This window comes from Procambarus clarkii, chromosome 65 (assembly GCF_040958095.1).
Source record: "Procambarus clarkii isolate CNS0578487 chromosome 65, FALCON_Pclarkii_2.0, whole genome shotgun sequence".
Lineage (NCBI taxonomy): Eukaryota > Metazoa > Arthropoda > Malacostraca > Decapoda > Cambaridae > Procambarus > Procambarus clarkii.
Window position 1 is genome coordinate 19,428,552 of NC_091214.1, and position 22,543 is coordinate 19,451,094.

General features: G+C 38.5%; 1 protein-coding gene and 1 long non-coding RNA gene across 4 annotated transcripts; one reads left to right on the plus strand and one right to left on the minus strand.

Annotated features, from left to right (window-relative positions):
• Positions 1-381: 381 nt before the first annotated feature.
• Positions 382-11,338, plus strand: LOC123771140 (uncharacterized). Of its 3 annotated transcripts, none has more exons than XM_045763548.2 (3): positions 382-622; positions 5,752-5,861; positions 6,906-11,338. In XM_045763548.2, the coding sequence occupies exon 3, from the start codon at positions 6,996-6,998 to the stop codon at positions 10,413-10,415; it is 3,420 nt and encodes a 1,139-aa protein (XP_045619504.2). In that variant the 5' UTR covers positions 382-622; positions 5,752-5,861; positions 6,906-6,995; the 3' UTR covers positions 10,416-11,338. The 3 variants fall into 3 exon arrangements, with proteins under 3 accessions (XP_045619504.2, XP_045619506.2, XP_069165634.1); XM_045763550.2 differs by lacking the exon at positions 382-622 and adding an exon at positions 1,967-2,325; XM_069309533.1 differs by lacking the exon at positions 382-622 and adding an exon at positions 2,340-2,453.
• Positions 11,339-12,196: 858 nt separating this feature from the next.
• On the minus strand, positions 12,197-20,361 carry LOC123771141 (uncharacterized). The gene is made up of 3 exons (XR_006774448.2): positions 20,030-20,361; positions 18,619-18,832; positions 12,197-17,676 (listed from the first exon to the last, which is right to left on the minus strand). It is a non-coding gene; the product is annotated as an uncharacterized lncRNA (long non-coding RNA).
• Between the last annotated feature and the right edge of the window lie 2,182 nt (positions 20,362-22,543).

Genomic DNA, 22,543 nt, shown 5'->3' on the forward strand with positions numbered 1-22,543 from the left:
GGGTGTGATATCCTCCTGCCCCCATATATCACTCTTGCCAATGATATCGTGATTCTCACCCCTCAGAATATGCACACCATGCGTCAAATTGATGTATGAATGTATGTACTTTCATGTAAATCACTTATGGTTATATATTATAGTTAAGTGAGTGAGGTGTAAGGATGTGGCAGCAGTTTTTTTTTTATTATTATTTTTCTACCACAGACGGCCACACATTTACAATGCTAACCAGCATATATACATTTTCTTCTGTCCTCCATGGACATATCGTGAGGAGGCATTCACATATGGGACTAATAGAACAAGAACCCGGCAATGTGATGTTATAGTGGCCAGAATACGCCTGGGATATAGACGTATCTGGCAGCTTTCTCAAAACCCAAATGTGGCAGCAGTGTAGGGTAGAGAGAGCAAGGTAGGCGTCGCAGGTCTGGTAGTTACCGCCTGGCCACGCTCACCGTGGGTGTGGCTGGTCCACGTCTCTCCCTTCTACTCCATCAACTTTGGTTTTTTGAATTGTAACATAATAGAGACATGCAACCTGATATACTAATGTACTTGGTATGTCAAGGAGAAGAAGCCTGTGAAGTTTATTGAATGCTGCTGTATATATGGACAAGTGAGTTAGCTGAAGTCTTGTAATTGAAAGAAATCTAAATTAACAAGTGATTATTGAATCAGAAAAGGAGATAATAAATGAAGTGATAAATGTTTTCATTCACGAGTATTCCTTAGCTTTGACAGTACGCAAACAAATGCACCTGATTGCTTAACCAGACGTACGAACCCCATCAACCCTCCTAACCTATCTATCGAAGCAGAGGCCTAAAAAATGTCTATTACTGTGCTTTAAGTTTTAGTACTAACGTGGGGTATATTTAACGTGTGGGTAGAGTGGGTATAAAATGGGAGGGATTAGGTGATAAGACGGTCTGGTCATTATGGCCGCCTCGACCCCCCCACGTGTTGCTAAGGGCCGCTGACCTTGACCAGTTGACCTTCAGCTCCACCTGGTGCTTCCCTGGGTAGGCCTACTCAAACCCATGCTGGGGGGAAATGATTACTTATTTATAAGTAATATAGTTAATAGTAAATTATACACCCTAGATATATAAAGTATTACAGCTAAACTAGAAATGATAATGTGAATAACAGTAATTAGCATCTTTTGATGCTAATTAGCATTAGCATCACATCCAGAAAGCAGCCCGTAGCAGCTGTCATAACTCCCAGTTACCTATTCACTGCTAAGTGAACAGGAGCATCAGGGTGAAAGAAACTGCCCATTTGATCCCGCCTCCGTCAGGGATCGAACCCTTGCTTACCATTAGGACTACAACTCCCGAGCGCTGTCCACTCAGCCGCGAGGCCCCTGTGTGTGTAATTCCAACAATACTTGTTGAAGGAGGGCGACGCCAACCGATTGATTGATAAAGATTAAGCCACCCAACAGGTGGCACGAGCATGAATAGCCCGTAAAACCAATCGGCCTCCCACTTTATAATTAATTAGTAATTATAATTATAACTGGCCGAAACGCTATGCGTATTAGTGGCTTTAGGTATCGTATGTACTAGCTCTATCTATAAATCCAACATTATGTTTGTAAATCATCTATGTATATACTTTTCCTGAATAAAAAAAAATTATTTTGAATTTTGAATTGTTGTTCTAAGGGCAGCAACGGGCTAGGCCGTATGACCCCTGCCAATCTGAATCCGAATTGGGAGATTACAATGCTAGGTATAGTATATTCCCTTGGTGGTTTGACAAGTCTCGATGTAGTTCTATATATGAAAGCATATAAGCATATTTCTATTAGATAAATATACCAGTGAGGAAGAGGAGACAGCTTAATATTGGTGGGTGCAGTCTGGTAGTGATTGGCAACCCTCCATCTAATTACCAAAAGCTTCGTAGTATTACGTAAGTAATGAAGAAATATGATATATTTACTCACTATAATGTTGGTGCTGAATGTAGAACATGGAAAACACAATATTTTTACTCTGACATATCATTTTATAACGAAATTAAACGAAACAATGTAGCAGGTGACGCCACAAAGTCGACGCTCCAAGCGACACTTGTAGCTTTCAGTAATTAGATGGATGAAATTTCGTTATTATATTATATTATCTAAAGTAAACGAATGTTTTTTCATGTTGTACATTCAATACCAACATTATAGTGAGTAAATATATCGTATTTCTCCATTACTTGCTTAATGGTAGGAAGGTTTGGGGTGATAAGCGAGCCGCACTGGGAAGTTCAAGAAAGGAGCGTGAGGCGGGGCATATGAAGGTTAAGCGGCTGGCAACGGTAACTTGTACCACTAAAAACATTAGCAGTACGGGAGAAAGTGTCGTGTTTCGTTGTTGGTGTGGATACCCTTGGTAGGCAGGCGTCATCCACCCAGAGATGGATCAGCAGGAGGAGTGTGTAGCCGTGTAAGAGGGAAATATTAGGGCGAGGTGACCGTAGGAATGGGAGACTGCTTCCTGTGGTTACCCACGCTACCGCCCTAAAGCTTCCTACCATTACGTTCAGTAGTGAAGACCTATGATATATTTACTCCCTATAATGTTGCTGATGGATGTAGGATATGAAAAACATACTTTTACTCTGAAATAATATAATTTCATAACGAAATTATACGTAACTTAAGTGGCGGGTGACGCCACTTAAGTCGACGATCCAAGTCACACCTGTGGCATTTAGGTAATTTGACCCAATTATAATAATAATAATATATTTTTGCTTAATTTCATCATTTTATTTAATACTTTTTATTTTAATTTAATTGCATTTAATTTAATATTTAATTTAATGCTTTTCTATGTTTGAAAACAGTCTCTCTTTTTAAATCTACTGAAATACTGTATACTGTATAACACCAATATGAATTACATAATTTATCAGTATTGTTTGACCTGTATTTGGCCCTTGACTAGTCAACGTTGCCCAGGTGTCCGAATACTGGCAATTGTTAAGTATTTTTTATTTAACCATATTTTAGCTTTTGCATAAGAAATATTCCTTGAAATGTAGTCACTTTACCAGTCTATATCACTATTTTTGCCTCTCCTTTTTAGCACTTTTAGGTTAATAAGCATATATATACATGTAAATTACACACTTGATTGGTGGTGTGAGGACTCCATCCTCCCAGAACAAACACATAAGTAATTTGATAAAATACACATTTCTTTGCTTTCATTTCAGTTTTTTTAAGCAAAATTAGGTATACACAACAATGTGCTGCTACCCTATTCTATGAGATATTACACAGTGTAGATCAAGAACTATCTATAGGTTCATCTACTATCCCCATTTCACAGGATGGTTAGTCATAGCATGGAATCAGGGGAGAAAATTCCAGCCTTAAGCATGGTTGCAAATTTTTGGAATCCTATACATGGGTTAACCCAACTGACACTTGGGTCAGATTTCAGTATTATTCGGAACAGTTACACAACTGTATAACTCTCATGGTGCACCACCACTTGGGTTATTGTAACCAACCATGGAAGTATTGGGTAAATACTGGTTCGGTAACAGGGTTGTTGATTTGTGGAACCAATTACCGCGTAACGTGGTGGAGATGGGGTCCCTCGATTGTTTCAAGCGTGGGTTGGACAATGTATATATGAGTGGGATTGGGTGGTTATAAATAGGAGCTGCCTCGTATGGGCCAATAGGCCTTCTGCAGTTGCCTTTGTTCTTATGTTCTTATGGAGACCTCATCTTCAGAAAGACAGATCTGCTTTGGAGCAGGTTTCCATACCTGGATGCAATAATCCAGGTGGAGGCGCACCGGAGAGTTGTACAGTTGATTGTAGATATGTAAGCAGCACTATGTCAGTCAGGTAGTTCTTTATCTTTTTCCCCATTAAACCATTAAATTTTACCACTTTACTCAGTTATGTTCTAGTAGCTTTAGTAATTACAACTTTGTATTTTCTTTGTTATTAATGTTAAAAACTGTAGTATTGTTATTAGAACCTCAGATCCCATAATGCAATACTTAATGTATTAAATGTTTACCCCTTTTTATGCCTGTTAATCATTTTTTATCTCAATACTGTAATTTTAAGTTTTGCACAAAACACTTTGTATAATAGTGGCTTCATTTGTATGTGTAACTCCTGTCCCCACAATTGTCCATTCTGCTTATGTTCTTTGTGTACACATTCTTGAGAATAAACTTATGAAATATGAATTATGACTTTTTGAATTGGTAAAGGATCTACAGGATCTTATTGCGTTTGAGGGGTTCTTCCACAATTTAGGACCCTATTTATTTACATTGCATTTCTTGTATATAGGAGCCACATTAGTTTTCATGCTATAATAATTTTTATTTCAAATTCAAATTAAATAAAAAAAATCAAATGTTTATTCAGGTAAAGTACATACATACATACAAGGTGTGATACTGTACTGCCCCTACAAGTTGACTAACTCCTGAGTACCTACTTTCTGCTAGGTGAATTAGGTGAAAGGAAATGTGCCCAACCATTTCTGTCCAGACCGAAATTTGAAGCATGATAGTAGAGTATTCATAGGTACACAATGTAAAATATATGAAGTCACTAATTTGCAGAACATTTTTGGCATAATTTAACATAATTAGGCAATTCATTTAAAAGTTTAATAGGGTAACACTTAATACTAAAGGAGAAATATACTAAAAATATATACTGTATCTGACAATTCATTAATTTCTAATGTTGATTTGATGAGAATTGCAAGGAGATTGCTCCTGCTTTCAGGATCCTGGGTGAGATTTCTTATAGCTTTTGTTCTGAATTCCTCCAGGTGCCTCTTCTGTTTGTTCTGTTATTCCAGATAACCCATATAAACTTTATTTCTGAATACTCTCCGGGTGGGGTAACCAGGCAAGTGTGATATTAGTGTAGTTAATACTAAAAGGAGGACACTACTGCTAAGGAGGATCTCTGCACACTTGTTCCATTTTCCAAGACACTGATTACTCAGAAATTTACCCAGTCATTTATACCTTAATCCACAACTGTTGGTATGGTCATTGGTCTGACATTACAGGTAAACTGTGCACTCATGTAGATAACCTATTCCCTTGGCCTTCTTTCTACCACCATAATAAACAGTGGGGAATGGCTCTGGCTGGACTAAGCATTGCCACACATGCTTAAGTTGCATGTGCTTAATGGAATGCCACCCTGCTCCATATTGTCCAAACTGCAGTGTCCCATATTGTGTTCACATCTTTGTAGACTGTTAAGATTTTCAGGACGATTGAATGGCTTGCTTTCTTGATGTCCCTCGGAAGAATCCTTGTTGAATTCTATACCTTTGATATGGCTCGCCTTGTCCTTTCATTCTCGTATTGGCATACTGAGTGAAATTTAGCACCTTTTGAATGATGGGACATGGTCTTCCCAGCTGGTGCCTTCTTTTGATAATTACTTAAGCATGTTACCAATAAATAATGGTACTGTACTGTACAACCTAACAAGATCCAAGCATATTCATCCATCCACCACTCGACAATAATGAAGCCCTTAAACTCACTTTAATGTAGACTTCACACACCCATAGATAATGTTAAGCAGGCATTTGTGCAATATACATAAATTTCCAGATCTTTTAACTATTATACTTAGGTTACAGTGATACCAAACAGTATATTCATAGGCCTTGCCTACATTGATTTGAAGGCAAAGTTTTCAAAGTGGATAATATTTCCAATTTATCTTTTTACAGATTCCTGAGATTGGTCAAGCATTATCCCAGAGCTGAATTGTAGCAGTGACAAAGACCTGGCTAAGATCACTCCTCTCGTAGGTGATGTGGAACAACACATTATGAAAAATGTAAGCACCTTGATTCCCAAAATACTTGCTCAACATTTAGTTATAATTTTCCTTACTCTGAAGTTGCTATTAAAATATTTGGTCAATTATGTAGTGTATTGTATTTTTTGTAGTTTGTAAGGAAACTCGTTGGGAATGCAGACTGTTTTTAATTACTGTATAAAGTAATTTATCATTTAATTTAAATTTAATGTACAATAAATGTACATATAAATGTAAAGTGATATAATAGAATGAATCTTCGTGTGTAGTTGAGACGCCCTTTCCCTTAGGTGGATTTTTCACCAGTCCGAAAATGGGATTCTCCAGATCTCCCTTAAATTAGTTCAACTCAGACAGGATCAGCTTGTCTGGGTTGAACTGGTTCATACCCCCCCCCCCTCCCCCCTCCTCTGTGTTGAGGCTGAAGCATCTTGTGAAGGTGGGAACTGGACACATTGAGTGTTGCATTGTTGTTGGTGAATGTTGAAAGTGTGGTATCTCTCAAGTATCTGTACCTGAACCACTCTTTGGAGTTTAGACCGATAATGATTCCCTGTTGACTGGTTATATTATCAGCTTTCACCTCACCTGACCATCCTCTAGCAGGTGGGAAATATTATTAACTAATTATGTAGTTGTACACTTGGGAAATGTGATAACTTAGAGATAGGTTATGTAGGATTAACAAAGCCATCTCATTATCTTCACATAAGCTAATGAGAGTATGGAGTATGTATATTATACTTGCTATAGTTTCATTACACCATCTTTGATCTTTGCTTCCAACCACTTGCACTTGACGGTAGAGTGATGGTCTCTCTCCTTGCAGATTGGCATTCAATCTCCACCTGTCCAAGTGGCTGGGCACCATTCCTTTCCTTCATCCTATCATAAATCCTTATCCTCCCATCCCTCCCATGTGCTATATAGTTATAATTGCTTAGTGCCTTCTCCTGATAATTACCCTTACCCCTTACTCTTTACGTTAGCAATTGCATTTTCATTACTAATTTCAATTCCTTTCCGTATTAAATTTTGAGTTATTTATTTAAAACTTTCCAGAAACTGGGTTGCAGGGACATTGATATCCATAACAACCACAAGATAAGGTACTCCTAGCAGGGAAAAAAAGGAGACTACTGATATAACAAGATGGAAAGTATGAGCCATAATCACCCAACTGTCTTCCCTATTAACAAAGATCAGAATATGCAAAAATATGTAGGCCAAAATCAATTATCACTGGAAGCTTATAAACAAAACACAGTAACACCTAATGCGTGGCCTAACTCTGGAAATTACAATGTCGCAGGGACTCAGACAGGTCCATTATTGAACCAGTCACGATCCACTACTAATAAACAGTTAAAACCCTGGCCAAATTTGTCTCTGATAAAGCAGCATCCTCAAAGTCATCAAGGGGCAAGTCAACAACTGCATTCATCAACAAGAGTGTCACATGTGAGTAACTTGCAGCATGTACAGGAGCACCAGCAGCCGATTGTTGAGCCAGTAGCCAACACACAGTTTTCATCTGCTAAGCAACAACAGGGCAACCAACCACAGACAGTAATGCAGAAACGTCTGGCTATTTGGGAGACATATATGGCACGTAGCCTTCAGCAATACATCACGGAAAGAAGCCCACAGCAATCCGGTAATATTTCAAGATCAGTTAGACAAGTGGCCCAGTGCCATAGTTCACAAATTAATAATCCCATCACTCAGACTAATGTCTCTCATCAATTTCATCAAAATATGGGGCACCAATCCTTCCACCTTGACTCTTCAATTAGCTCTCAAATTACAGCTAAACAATCAACTCAAAACATCCCTCCACATCAGAATGTCAGAGTTCAACAACATGTTGTAGAAGACAGCCAATTGCAAAATTCCCAAGCTGGGCACTTGCCACTAAACAAAATTAGACAGCAACCAGTTCAGGATGAAATACAACCACATGCTAGGCAGCCTACTAATAGTTGTGAAGCATCTTCAGCAGAAGTAGAAATTATTTCGTGCCATATGGTACCACCTAATTCAAACGTACAGACAACCTCTCAAAATCGAATTGGTTCTAACGAATTACCCTCTTATCAGTGGACAATGCAACAGCAACTTCAAGAGAGAAACCACTTGCAATCATATAGTCATACTCAACAGATTCAGAAATGTAAAGATTTTAACAAGAATTTGAATCCTTATTGGTCAACATTAGTGATGAGATCACACAAAGGATTAGGAGATAAAACTGAATCTTCTAAGAGAACTCATCAGATCAAATATATTGTATATCCACTTCATTATAAAGGAAAACATGTATCAGAAAGTGTGCCTAAACCATGTTTAGGGCAGGATAATTCCATGCAGGAATCACACCAGATTAATACCAGCAGTAACTTGACCCAAGTTACACAGCAAAAGACTCATGACGTCACTTCATCAAATCATCATACTATGGATGCTGTTCAACCATCTGTAAGCTGTTTAAGCAAAAATTCAAGTTTAAACCTCACTCCACCTCCATCCCCTCCATCACCTCCATCAAACAACATATCTGGCAAGATTTGTTCTAAAGGAAATTCTGCTAATTGCCTCATTAGTAATGCAGAATCACATGCCAGTAGTAGTTCGCAAGGTGCATTTAGAAAAAGAAAAGTGCATTTAGGAAAACAGTCAGACTTGACCTCGGCTTCAGTTGTTGTACAGCCGTGTCAAGCTGCAGTTTGCAATGCTTCTCCAACAGAGTATGTGGAAAGTCACAGTGAATTAGCAAAGCTCTTGGGTTATAAGCCTCCTTTAGACCTCTCTACAACACTTAAGCCTACAAAAGGTAAAATAATAGATGAAGATGTTTGTAAAGCACAGAGTTCTTCACGTCAAGGAATCATAGAAAATAATTCTGACATTATGTTTAGGCAACTTGAAAATAGAATTAACTTCACAGAAGATAGGGACATAGATGACATGTCTTCTAGACCAGAGAGAAACACACGCAAACTGATGAAAATACAATCATCCAATCTGCCAAGTCTATCTTTGGATCATACACACATTCATAACTCAAACATGCTCTCTTCATCACTCTCACATTCCACTTATATATTACCTTCATTAATCAGCGCATCCTCCACACCTACCATGCTCTCCACACCCACCATGCTCTCCACACCTACCATGCTCTCCACACCTACCATGCTCTCCACACCCACCATGCTCTCCACACCTATCATGCCCTCCACACCCACCATGCTCTCCACACCTACCATGCCCTCCACACCCACCATGCTCTCCACACCTACCATGCCCTCCACACCCACCATGCTCTCCACACCTACCATGCCCTCCACACCCACCATGCCCTCCACACCCACCATGCCCTCCACACCCACCATGCTCTCCACACCTATCATGCTCTCCACACCTACCATGCCCTCCACACCTATCATGCCCTCCACACCAACCATGCCCTCCACACCAACCATGCCCTCCACACCCACCATGCCCTCCACACCTACCATGCCCTCCACACCCACCATGCTCTCCACACCTACCATGCCCTCCACACCCACCATGCTCTCCACACCAACCATGCCCTCCACACCAACCATGCCCTCCACACCAACCATTATTCAACATGATAGTGATATAGACAAATTCAGGATTGATACTGCCTCTAAGGATGCTCCTCTGAATGAAATACAACTTTCTGATGATCTGATGAAAGACATTGAGGTTCAGTGTTATGTCTGTGACAGTATTGTGAATGGAAATGAAATTACAGCTCACTTGTATTTTGGGACACTTTCATGTTCATCTTGCCCTGTAGAAATTGTAAGCTGTGATATGATGAATACTAATTATACACACAATAAGTGTTCAGTTCATACTTGTCAAAAGCATGATTTGTCAAAATGGTCACATGACCCTATTCAGTTTTTAAATCATTATGTAGAGAAAGACCTGCTCTACAGAAAGTTTTGTGAAGATGTGCATGCTACAGTGACACGTGAAGAGTTAGACAGAGAAATTGAACAATATGTTTCACAATTATCTGTCCTTTTGCCATATCAACCCTGGAGGTCTGCATTACTAAAGTGCAAAGAATATGCATCAAAGGCAAAGTCGGTTATTGACCCGACCTCACAAAATGAACCTAGTGCAGGGAACAGTAGTATTTCTGGCGAGGATGTGGATTCGGAGAATAAAAGTCTCGCCGGTCTCTTGCCAAAACCTCCAAGTTACCTTCGGAAATCGTCCAGATTGAATGAGCCTTGTATTATAGCAACGCCTATTGATGGAAGGTTCCTGGTGGTGAGGCTGCCCACACAGCCATGCCCAGAGTGCTGTCCAGAGTGCTACACCACCATTTGTCCCTCAAAGTGTACTGTAAATGTAAAAACTTTTATCGTAACCTATGTTTGTGTATATTGCTACCTGACCATATATATTACAAGTGATCAAATGGACGAGTCTACTCCAAGCATTGTTTTCGAGAATAGAAATGCAAAGTTAAGGAAAGACGTTCCAAAATCGGCCAAACCTGTAAGTAAAATAATTCTTCATACGTGATGTAAAAAAGAAAATTAATGGTATTGCAAAATGGAAAATGTTATGGAAATAACTGATTATAGAACAGTTTTAGTATAATAAAGTACAAATTTTTATAATCAAATAATTTTTGTGTATTACCTTTGATAATTAAGCAGCCTATAATGTTCAGGTAGAACACGCTTTGGAAGTGCCTTACCTCAAACACAGTGTGCACACACCCGAGTTATGTTGTCACTAAAGTCGTCCTATCAATAGGTAATTTTAAATGATGGATAAGTTAAAGGCTTCAGGATTAATATGTTAACCAAGGAGGAACAATGTGGATATTAAGATATTTAAATTAGTAAAAGTTATAGTAACATAAATAGGAACCACAATGTTATGATTTATGTTACTTTAGCAAGAGGTCACAATTTGTAAAATTATCATGTAGCTGAATAATCTTCTCACTGATCTAATTATTGTGTTCATTATAAGTTTTTCTGTAATTGCAATAATTTTTAATTTGCATCTCTATCCTCATGTAGCTTCCCTAAGTTATTTGTTATACCATCTGCACTAGTAAACATTGGGTGGGGTAATGAGAGTACACTAGAGTTCTTGGATGTGCCGTATCAGGCTTTGAAGGTGACTTCCACAATGTTTTCTTTCAGTAAACTGCACTTGTTAATCATCTATTCAGAATGTGTTTCATAACATTTGACTCACTGCCCATATACATGTACTGTATTTAGATATACTGTACTATACTGTACAGCCTTTGTTGTAAATTCCCAGGATGCTATGTATAACATTTCAGAAGTTTCCCGAGACCCTTGTAAATAACTAATCACAATTATTCTGTAGCTTTTTGATATAGTATATCCCACTCTCTCAACTATACCCAAAAAAATAATATAATTTTCACTTCTACATCACAAAATAAATGCAATTGCAAGTTATCTTTGCCATTTAATTATAAGCACAACCACTTTGTGAGTTGGCCTTGCTTCTTACAGGTCGGCATTTAATCCCCAACCATCCAAGTGGTTGGACACCATTCCTTTCCTAAATCCTTATCCCTTTCAAATGTTACAGTACAGCTCTAATGGCTTAGTGATTTCTCCCAATACAGTACTTACATGCCTTTCTTTCCTGCCAAACACACGACGAGACTATGATATTGCTACAACATTTGAACAAGTTTTAACAGCTATCAAGTTGTAAGAACCAACATAGCACGTTATAACCACATTCTTATACGTCATAAAAACGTCATACCAAGATGTAACAACTTTATTACAAGTTGTAACAAGCAGAAAATAGGACCAGTTATGTTTTTGTTTGCAAGATTCTTCCTTATTTTTTATCACTCCTACTTTTAATTTTCACTTTGGTTTGTCTTTCATTAACTTTCTATCAAATGTCCCCATTTAAAAAAGTAATCACATACAGCTGTGTGAAATTCAAGCTGGAAGAGTTTACATTTACATCCCAGGGCAGGTGCAACCTTATCCATTTTACCCTACACTAAACTGTACTGAATTAGAATGTTATATTACCACCACATATTATAAAAGATTGAATACCTGGGTGTTTGCCAGATGCCAATGTTGTGTCCAGTAGATGCTGTTACTTCTAGTAGTAATTTAATAACACTTGATATCCGGTACTATACAATACAATGCAATAGTTTGAGGAAAAGAAAGTCACTTGAAAGATGTCATCTCAAAGTTTCTTAATAATAACTGCTACAATATATACATATATACTAAATTTTGTGGTAAATCATTTCAGTCAGGAGTCTTAAGTATAAGCAATTTTATTTTTTTTTTGTGTATTTTTTCATACTGTACATTCATAATTTTGTCCACTCTTACAAACATTACAATTACATATAGAGTACATCATTACAATTACATATACATCTGTATTATTCAGTGATTATTCTGGGTCATAATTTTGAACACAGCAGAAAATTAACTACGTACCATCAGAACATATCTTGGTAATGAGCCAACTGTGACAATAATTCCTTAATACTGTACACAGTTTAGTCATTGCTCTATCAAATTCTTTTTATACACTGCACATAACCTCAAGCTGCATTTCCACAGAATTGAAATAATAATCTTAGCACAGGCCTTGACAAATGCCTGAAAATACTGACAATGTTTCTTAAATAATGAGTGTTCAGAGAGCCATAACAGTTGCTGTTCCTGGCTAGTGGTATTTTCTCACTGCTCATGTTTCCACGGTACAGAAAATAGCTATTGTTCCCAAACTTTGCTCCAACCTTAGCTCTAGGTAAAATAATACCAGGTCTACATACACAAATGATTACCATTTGTATATACAGTACTTCCTTGTATTACTTAAATACAGGTACATTGAGGACTGTACTGTGTGGAAACAGAATAATATAAATGTAATGTTTCAGAAGAAAGCACAAAAACAGGTATTTGATATATGTGTAGCCACCATGTTTGATTTCCCATGACCTCAGATGCATTGCACACGGCATCCACCTTCGCTATAGCATTGTAAATAGAAGTACAGCACATACTGTACCATTTTTAATACTCGGCTCTCTACAGCAAAAAACAATGGCAGAAAAACCTAGAATACCATATTATAACCGAACTGTACAATGTTGTCTTAGCCACTTAACTGCGCAGAGCGCTTTAAGGCGCTTGGATGATTTTTTTTTTAATTAGGCCATATTTTGTTTGTTAATGTTTTCATCATTGTGATTTGAAATGAAAATGGTTGAGTTTGGAAACATTTAGACATTAACATTACTTAAATATTTATAAAAACAACAAAAATATCCTTAACTGCAACATGAAATTTTTACCCAAAACAGGTGCACAGTGCAGGGGTTAATTATCCTAATTAATTAGTTTCATAGCCTTCCATTGCAAAATATTTGTTGTTTTCTGCTATTTTTACACATACATTATCAATACCCTGTGTTTTCCCCCTGAGTTGATGCCTCCCTAAGTCAAATGATGAACACAAATACAGTATGATAGTAAAATAAGCAGAGATACAAGTATAAAATAATATATAATTAAAAATATCATTCATTCATTTATCATTCACAATATAGTATTGTACGACATATAGCATCATAGATAAAGGACTACCACACTCCAGTAATCATAAACGGCAACACTCCCCCCATCACTTCATAGGTCTAAGTGTCCGGTCCTCCTTGTGAAATGCTATAGATATGATGACCAAACCACACATTAGAAAATGGAGAAACGACGTTTCTCCCATCTTCTGACACACAGTTTGGTCATCAGATCTTCAGCCACGTTATTGTGACTCATCGTCTGCATTATTGTGAACATTGGGGAAAATAAGATTTCCAATCATTCTGAAAATCAGGACATTCTACGAGGAGGTGAACGACCGTCAGCGGGACAATGCAGTTCTAACAGCAAGGTGTAGGTCTCTTTCATAAAGTGTTTGTGATCATTACACAACCTAGCCAGAGATGTCTCCCATTTCCTGTTAGTGATAAGAGGAAGGTCACAGGATTAAGTTACATTTAATTGTAGATAATTTTCTAAGAAAAAAAATCAGAAGTAAACCCTCTCTCTCTCTAACAGTTGCGAATGTCATAATGATAGGATAGATATCCAAGTAAGAAACTCACTTCTGGAAGTTAGGACAGACATGAATGGCCTCTTTAGTATTTAGAATACAGCAAAACTTAGCTCCTGTATATCTGCTAAAGATTAGGTACAACCAATATTGGATTTCAATCACCATGAGATGTGAAGGGTTAAAATTCTAGGGCCATGAGAGCACTGCAAGTCTCTACCACATTAAAAAAAGAATATTGGTGCATGAATTGTAATTGTCTTTGCAATAAAAAATTTCACTAAGTTCTGCTGCAAAAAATACCTGTCACTGAGGGGAGGCAACACAAAGATTTAATCAGGAAAAGTAATGGAAAAGCTAATGCCATAGCAGATTTCAACCATCAGTAAACAGTATAGTCCTAATGTTAGTGAAGATGTTTAAGAAAAAAACATTTCAGGGCAGTACGAGGAGTAGAAGCCTTCACTGTACATGTTAGCACTTTATCAAATCTAACAAACCCCACGCATGAGATAAAATAGGTGCAATATGATGGGACACATTGTGAATGTACACAGAAAGAAGCCACTAACCAGATATTACAGTACATGTACCATGAGGCTGCAAAGGGAGTAGAGGTGTCAATGGGGTATAGCAGTCAAGGTGCTGTACAAGTATGAATGAGAGCTTTGGAAGGTTCACAAAAGTATTGGAGGGAATACTAACTGTGGCAGTCGTATAACAATCGAACACCAGTTTCTACACATAGGCTTATTGGTTGGGGAAGAATAAAAGGCTCCTGTGCTAAGGTACAAGCCAATATAATATATAGTATCAAGATAATGAAGAGTCAAAGGTGAAGCTGACAAATATGCAGGGCATCCATATTCCAATTTAAACAATACTAGGGAGGAATGATTACCTAACTGCACCCCAGGAGGAATTCAGCAAGACAAAGAATAAGGTAAGGGGTCTTGGAGAATTCAGTTTGCAGGCAATTGATATGTAACGACCCATTGGACTCAAGTCCAGCAAGGCCCTCTTGCAAGACTAGCAGACTGATTCAGTGGAAAACCACTGAACTTAAAATTTTATCCTTCTTTTCACCAAAGAAGTACGTTGCCCTTCCATGAGCCACAGCCACTGAGAAGGTTCAACTTTCAATTGAAGTGAAATGAGAACCATATGGGTCTCCATGTCAAACATATGCATGTCAAAACTACATACAGTTTTGGTCCTGCTTCTCCCCCAGCAGGCACTCGAAGGCACTCGCCAATAGAGCCTACTAAGCTCAAACAAAGCACCCAAGGACCATCACTGTGACAACATAGCCATCATGGAGATTAGCGGGGAAAGGTCACTTCTCGTAAACATTTTGCACCCATATCTCGTGTGTTGGCCACACTTGTTCACTGTGTCTGCCCATCTCCTTCCAGGTATTTCTCTCGCTTTACCCACAAACTCTCAAATGCACTGTTCACCTATCTATCATTCGTTCAACATGCTCAAACCACCTCAGAATACTCTCTTCAATCTTGCAGTTTATTAATTTTAGCATTGCACATCTATCCATGGCAGTTTCATTTCTTATTCTATATACTATCCTAACACCACACATGACTCTTAAGTTATCCACTTCTATTCATTTTTATATTTATAGCACATCATCTTCCAATCATACGTAAGACTTGGCATTACTATTCCTACATGTAGGCCTCTGGCTGCATTAAATCTTACTGTATTTTTTGTAACCAGTGCTTACATTGCACAAATTGCTCTATTAGCAGTCACAGGAATTGTGTCAATTAATTACTAGCAAAATTTGAGAACACATATTTGCACATTTTGATACATAAATTACATACAAAAATATTTCTAACATACTGTACTAGAATATGAATTTTTTTGGTTTATATTTTTATGTTTATTGGCACCACAAATCCCAACTAGCTACTGTATCTGTACAGTACTTCCTTCTTAATCCAGACATATAACCTACGTAACCCAGATAAAAGCTCAATTAACTGTTGATCCTTTCATTTCATCTTGATTTCAACTGAACCAAATTTCATTTGAGACACGATTGTACATTTGAGTATAAACATACCATTTTGTTCGTGAACATTCCAGCCTGGTGTTAAGATTAACTCAAATAATGTTGGACCCTCTAATTTTTCTTGTTTCATGCACCAGATTACTCTACATTTCTCATATTCCCAACAGTCTTCCTCAAGCATCTTGTATTTCCTTTACAATTCCTCACACAGTCCATTCTTAATCTCATTCACTTCCACATGAATTCCTTTGCACCACTGTACTGCCAACTATTCTGTTCTAACTATAGGCTATATTTTAGATTAAAGCTCTAAGCAAACATATTCCTTCTCCTTGTACTTATCTACTCCTAAACTCCTTGTCTAAGAACCTCACCAGCTTCACAATATCCAAACAACTGCATTTAATGCAAAACTGTACCTAAAATCTGTTTGCTTAAAACATCAATCATCATCTTCACTGTTTTCTGTTGCCTATTTTTCATGACTGCAGTCTTACTCACATATCTTACAACACCAACTGATCTAAGCTTGCAACTTTACAAGATCCAATTTGCATCAGCAAATGAGTAACTAAAGTGGTATTTATCACAGTTGTTGGCTCCTGCTACGCTCTCCCGGTTGTATGTCACCTGAATCCTGTGTGATACAGCTTGTCTTAAGTGTCCTTAATTGTTCTTTATATACATGATGTTTTATGTCACTAGTAACTTATTCCAAACTTCACACGCAATTTATTTTTTTGAGTATGAAGTACCCTGAGAACTTTTTCTTGAAATTATTCCTTTGCCAATCTTACCATAATATTTGTTTATCTTGCCATGAACAGCCATGTGTGCCTTTACGTATTTTTTATGAGTGAAGAGTTTTCCGCACACTTTACATGGAATTTTTTGTTTACTATTATGAGTCAACTTATGTTGCTTCATATGCTCCTTACTGCTGAATAATTTTCCACATTCATTGCATTCAAAATTTCCATCATGAAAATGAACAAGTACATGTTCCCTAATGTACTTCTTATCAGTGAATACTTCTCCACATTCATTACATTCAAAAAGCTTCTCATTACTTTCATCTCCATCTTCAGACACTACACTGGACATACGTGTCTCCTCAGATAAGACCTCGCAATTAACCTTTCTAGTTGGAAAGCACGCGTGCATCTTGAAGGCATTTTCTCGTCTAAATTGCCTGTCACATTTTTCACATTTATATTTTTTTAAATGTGCTTCCATGTGCTTCTTGAGATGGCTCTTACAGCTGAACCGTTCATTGCATTCTTCACACACAAAACTTTTATCATTGCCTGTGTGCACAAGCATGTGTTTTCCAAGACTTGTTCTTGATGTAAAAAGTTCTTTACATTTTCCACACTTAAACTTCTTCCTGCCACTATGCAATAGCATATGTATGCTAAGAACCCAAGAATTTGTAAATACCTTGTCACATACCTCACATGCAAAGATTCTATAACATGTGTGTTCCAACATATGTCTCCTATATTCCCACTGAAAAGAGAACTGTTGATTACAATCCTCACACGGGAATGCATTTCCTTCTTCCATTATACTGTATTGTATGACAATTCTTGGAATAAGATTTGCCTTACTGCTCCACTTGACCTTAGTGCTGCTGAAGATCAGCTGTGTCTGAAACAGTAATATTAGTGATAATTATTCATGGTTAAAATCTACAAGTAAGTACAGTAATTAGGTGACTGAAATACATTAATGGCACAAACAATTCTCCGAATGTTTGCACAGTGCATAAGACAAGCTTAACCCTAGAAATGTTAACATCTACCACGGACAGCTGCACCATTTCTGACCCCCACTTTACAAGTCAATGAGGGTCGATTTTAAGTACTGCACAACTCTCGCATGTACATTCGGTACATGCAATAATACCTCCAGTATAAACAGACACCATCTTTGAAAAACTTGTGGGCACCCATCCTGGGTATGAGGGCCTCTGTATGGAGAGAGCAACCATGGGTAGCACATGCTGCAGCAGCACAAGGCACAGCCATGAAATTTGTGTCCAAAGTGAAACTTTGGTAATTTTCTTCTCTTACCTGCTCCTCAACCATGAGACCTTACTCAAATGACAGTAACAAAACTCAATGACAGTAACAAATGAATGTTAGCACATGAAATGCAATTATCTTGAAAATTATTATAATCTGTACTAGACCCACACACCATCACTCCATGACAAGACATAAGGTGGAAGATGTGCCAGAACCACCCACCATCACTCCTTCATGACAAGACATTAGATATATACAGTAACACAAAAATCTACTAATCTAACCAGTACTTCTGAAATGATCAACTGGTATCACACTTCAAGTTTTACATGGTAACAGATGGCCCTTTAGGAGACCCTGGTAGAATTAGTAAATTCTTTAGTTATAAATTTTGCATCTCCCCACGGAGAAATGGCAGCGTGTGAGAGACTGCGATGCCATTGATTCAGTCCTACATAAAAAAATACCTTGCTACCAGTACTCATGAGAATTATGCAGTGGGTCATATTACAAGTACATAACATATATTAACATCTTTACTAAAAGACCAAATTATCTTCACCTTTTATATGCACTGCAGCAGATATATACTGAACACTTCAATTTTCAAATCCTTTGCCCTATGTTCTTCCAGTCCTTATCTTGGTAATCAACAGCATTCTGTATCTCCTAAATTGTTAACAACATTCACAAGCTGTCATGAACAGATGCCACTTGACCATCAAGAATGCAAATGCAAGTCATGTTGTTCCTCTTCTTTATGACTGAAGATAGATCTGAAACAAACAAAACTTCAATATACAGTATTATGATGTTTATAAAGAAAATTTAATTTAAACTGAGATAATATATAATAATGATCACTTGCAACTTGCTATGCACAAGAGACCACCACATATATCATTCTATTACTGTATATCATTCTCCCAATAGGGAGAAAGATATACAGTAATGGAACCAGCAGTAAAGGAAGCCACAAACTGTAGCAATCAGAAAAACACAGACACTAGAGTGGAATTCAGAGAGGAACTGGCATCAAGCCTGAAGCTGGTGCAAAATACAGACAATCAAAGTCCCTAGTAATTTTTGGTTGCAAGGAAAAGGAAATAACGTCTAGGTCAGAAAGAGCCACAGAAGAAGCAAAAATAGTTGATAAAATTGTTGGGCTAGTGGAAGGTCTTACAGGAGATTTGGCAGGTACAAAAAAGTAAGATTGACCCTTGAGGATCATTCTAAATGGAGTTAAACCGATGAAAGAAGTAATCAGGAATGTTAAGAAACTACAAAGTGATTAGGAAGGGAATTATGGACATTAAGACAAACTCTTTCCAAGTAAGACAGAGATTAACTGAACCTCGTAGAGGCAAAACATCTAAATGAGTGCAGGAACAAAGAAGAAACTAATTATTTCTTCTACAAGGTGATAGGTAAACCTGTGAAATGCTACAAAAAGGCAAACCAACAAAATCCCTAGAAAAAGGGAAGTAAAAAACTAAACTAAACTCTGTGGTACTAAACAGATAATGCTACTGTGCAGTAGGACCCCCCCCCCCCCAGGAAAATCCTGCAGGAGCCCCCTCACAATAGGCCTACCCTGCAGCGGCCTCAATATAAGCCAAAGTGTGGTTAAATAGTAAAGAAACATGTCTACAAAACGTTGTCCAAATGTCAAAACCAAATAGTCAGGTTAGGCAGTATTAACTTAGATGGTGACAGGATTGGTTAAGTTGGCCTAATTAGGTTTGGCTTGAGTTAGGTTATGTTGCTTTGGGTATGGCTTAGGTAGGATATAAAATATGTTGGCAAAACATATTTGCGCATGATATAACTTATATCTGAGTGAGTCTCTTGTATATGTGGCCTTCAGCGGCCCCCCTATAGGGCTACCAGCAGCGGTAAACATTGCATTGTTACTTGTGACAAACTGTGGAAACATTAACCTCCAGGAACATACACATACTGTAATGCCTTACTTTAGTACCAAACCCGTGTGTTGGTAGTCTTGGTGTAGGTAGTTAGAGAGGAGGGTTGCTGCAAGATGACACAAGGATGGAGGGAAGACAGCCGCCTCAGCCTCCCACTCTCCTGTTTACTCCACACAACACCCTCACCTTGCCGCTAGTCGCCACTTATACAACTATAACTCATCAATTTGACTATAAAACTAGCCAAATTGTTTTTTTTAGCGATTGATTCCCTTTATAGACTTCACAGGCCACCTTATTTTAACAGAAGCCGGAAAGTGTAGTAAGTAGCGACATATATAGATGGCTTTTCAATTGGGGCTACAAGCAGCCCTTGGCGCAGAGATTAGCATTGATGGCAAACACCACCAGCGACCATTGTGCCTTAAAGAGTAGCATTGATGGCAAACACTACCAGCGACCACTGTGTCCCAGAGTCATATAATGTTGATATAAAATCTTGCTACAATGTATCTTTTCATCGTACCTTACCTTCGTCCTACCTCACACACCGCCGTCTTACCTCTCCCACGGCTGTTCTACCTCTCCCACGGCTGACCTACCTCACCCCTACCTCTCCCACGGCTGACCTACCTCACCCTCTAGACGCCTCGACGAGGACAGGAAGCCGGGAGCTTGTCAAAGGTTCCCACATTTGTACTGATGAATTTTTCCAGCTGGATTTTAAAATTCAACAGTTTTGGCATTTACGGCGTGGGCGGGTAGGCGGTTCCACGGGTTAATAATAACCCTGTGGGTGAAAAAGCCTCACCTGTTTTTCAGTCCTTCACTGTGGCTTGTTGAGCTTGGAACCGTTGCTCCTTGTTTGTGTTACATCTGACCTTCTGAAGAAGTTGTCCAGATCAACATCCTCCAAATTGTTCATTATTTTAAAGGTTTCGACGAGACCCGCCCTGTCATGCTGCAGTGTTGTTAGCCCTGTGGCCCTCAACCATTCCTGGTACGAGAGTGATATAGTTCAGGAATGACTCTCGTTGCTCGGTTTCCGAGCAACGAAGAAAGAAAGGTATACCTTTCTCCAGATCAGCTATGTCCTTCTTAAGATATATCTCCATGCTTAGATACAATAATCCAAGTGATTTATACAGATTTGGATTTATGGCACCAGAAGCACCAGAGATTTATACAGTTGAATAACTACCTGCTTTTCTTTAAAGTCAAAGGTATTCCCAGAGTTTAGTTAGCTATTTTTTCATTAGCCTACTATCATAGCCTAACCCTCTTTGCTTTGGCACCAATTTTGTTGCAAACTTGTGTACCTTTTAAAATTTTGCTTTATGTTTCACAGGGTGCGGATTCCATGGTGGTGCTGCATATCCCAGTGTTGGTCTGACAAATGTTTTGTAGAGTGCCTTTTAAGGGTATTTTATTTAGGTTTCAAAACGTTCATATATTTGCCTGTGTCTCAAATGGTGCAGATGTTGTCCTGTTCATGTGTGCCTCTGGAGATAGTGATGGTGGTAGTAGTGACGGTGGTGGTAGTGAAGGTGGTGGTTGTCACGGAGGTGATAGTGGTGGTAGTGACAGAAAGAGGGGCGTGTAGCGTTGAGGGCGGCTCACCTCCCCACCAGGAGGGAGGGATGCAGGGACCGGCCGGTGTACTGCATCGATTGAAGGAGGAATTGTGTTCCGGCCCCACAGGGAGCAAACAGTACCACTGCGGCCACACTTTTTACCTCTAAATTGGCTGACGATGTAGCACTCGTATTGATGCAAGGCACACACACATATAATACAATCATCAGTGATGGATCCCATCTTATATTGTTCTCTGTATGATAGACATCATGAGTTAGCTAAAAGCATATGCTCTTAAAGAGCTATCTATGGGTCATTCAGTATTGTCAGCAGGCGAACAGAGGGTACGGCTGCTAGGCTTGTGTGGTTTGTATCTCTATAGAGGTTTGCACCATCTATTGATGTAGATCTCACCAAATTACCCTAAATCCTAAAACAAAAACAAAAAAATAACCAAACCCGGGGTGTAATCAAGCGTACCTTTGATTTAAAGGAAAAGAAGGTAGTTATTCAACTGTACTTCAACAGCTTTGGTACGTCCTTACTTGAATCATTGTATCCAAGCATTAAGATCTGATCTTCACAAAGACATAGCTGCTTTGGAGAAAGGTCAACACCAGACAACTAAGGTCATTCCTGAACTATATCACTCGTGCCAGGAATGGTTGAGGGCCACAGGGCTAACAACACTGCAGCATGACAGGGCGGGTCTCGTCAGAACTTTTAAAATAATGAACAATTTGGAGGATGTTGATCTGGACAACTTCTTCAGAAGGTCAGATGTAACACAAACAAGGAGCAACGGTTCCAAGCTCAACAAGCCACAGTGTAGGATTGAAGAACAGAAGAGCCTTTTTCACCCACAGGGTTATTATTAACCCATGGAACCGCCTACCCGCCCACGCCGTAAATGCCAAAACTGTTGAATTTTGAAATACAGCTACAAAAAATCATCAGGACAAATGGGAGGACCTTTGACAAGTC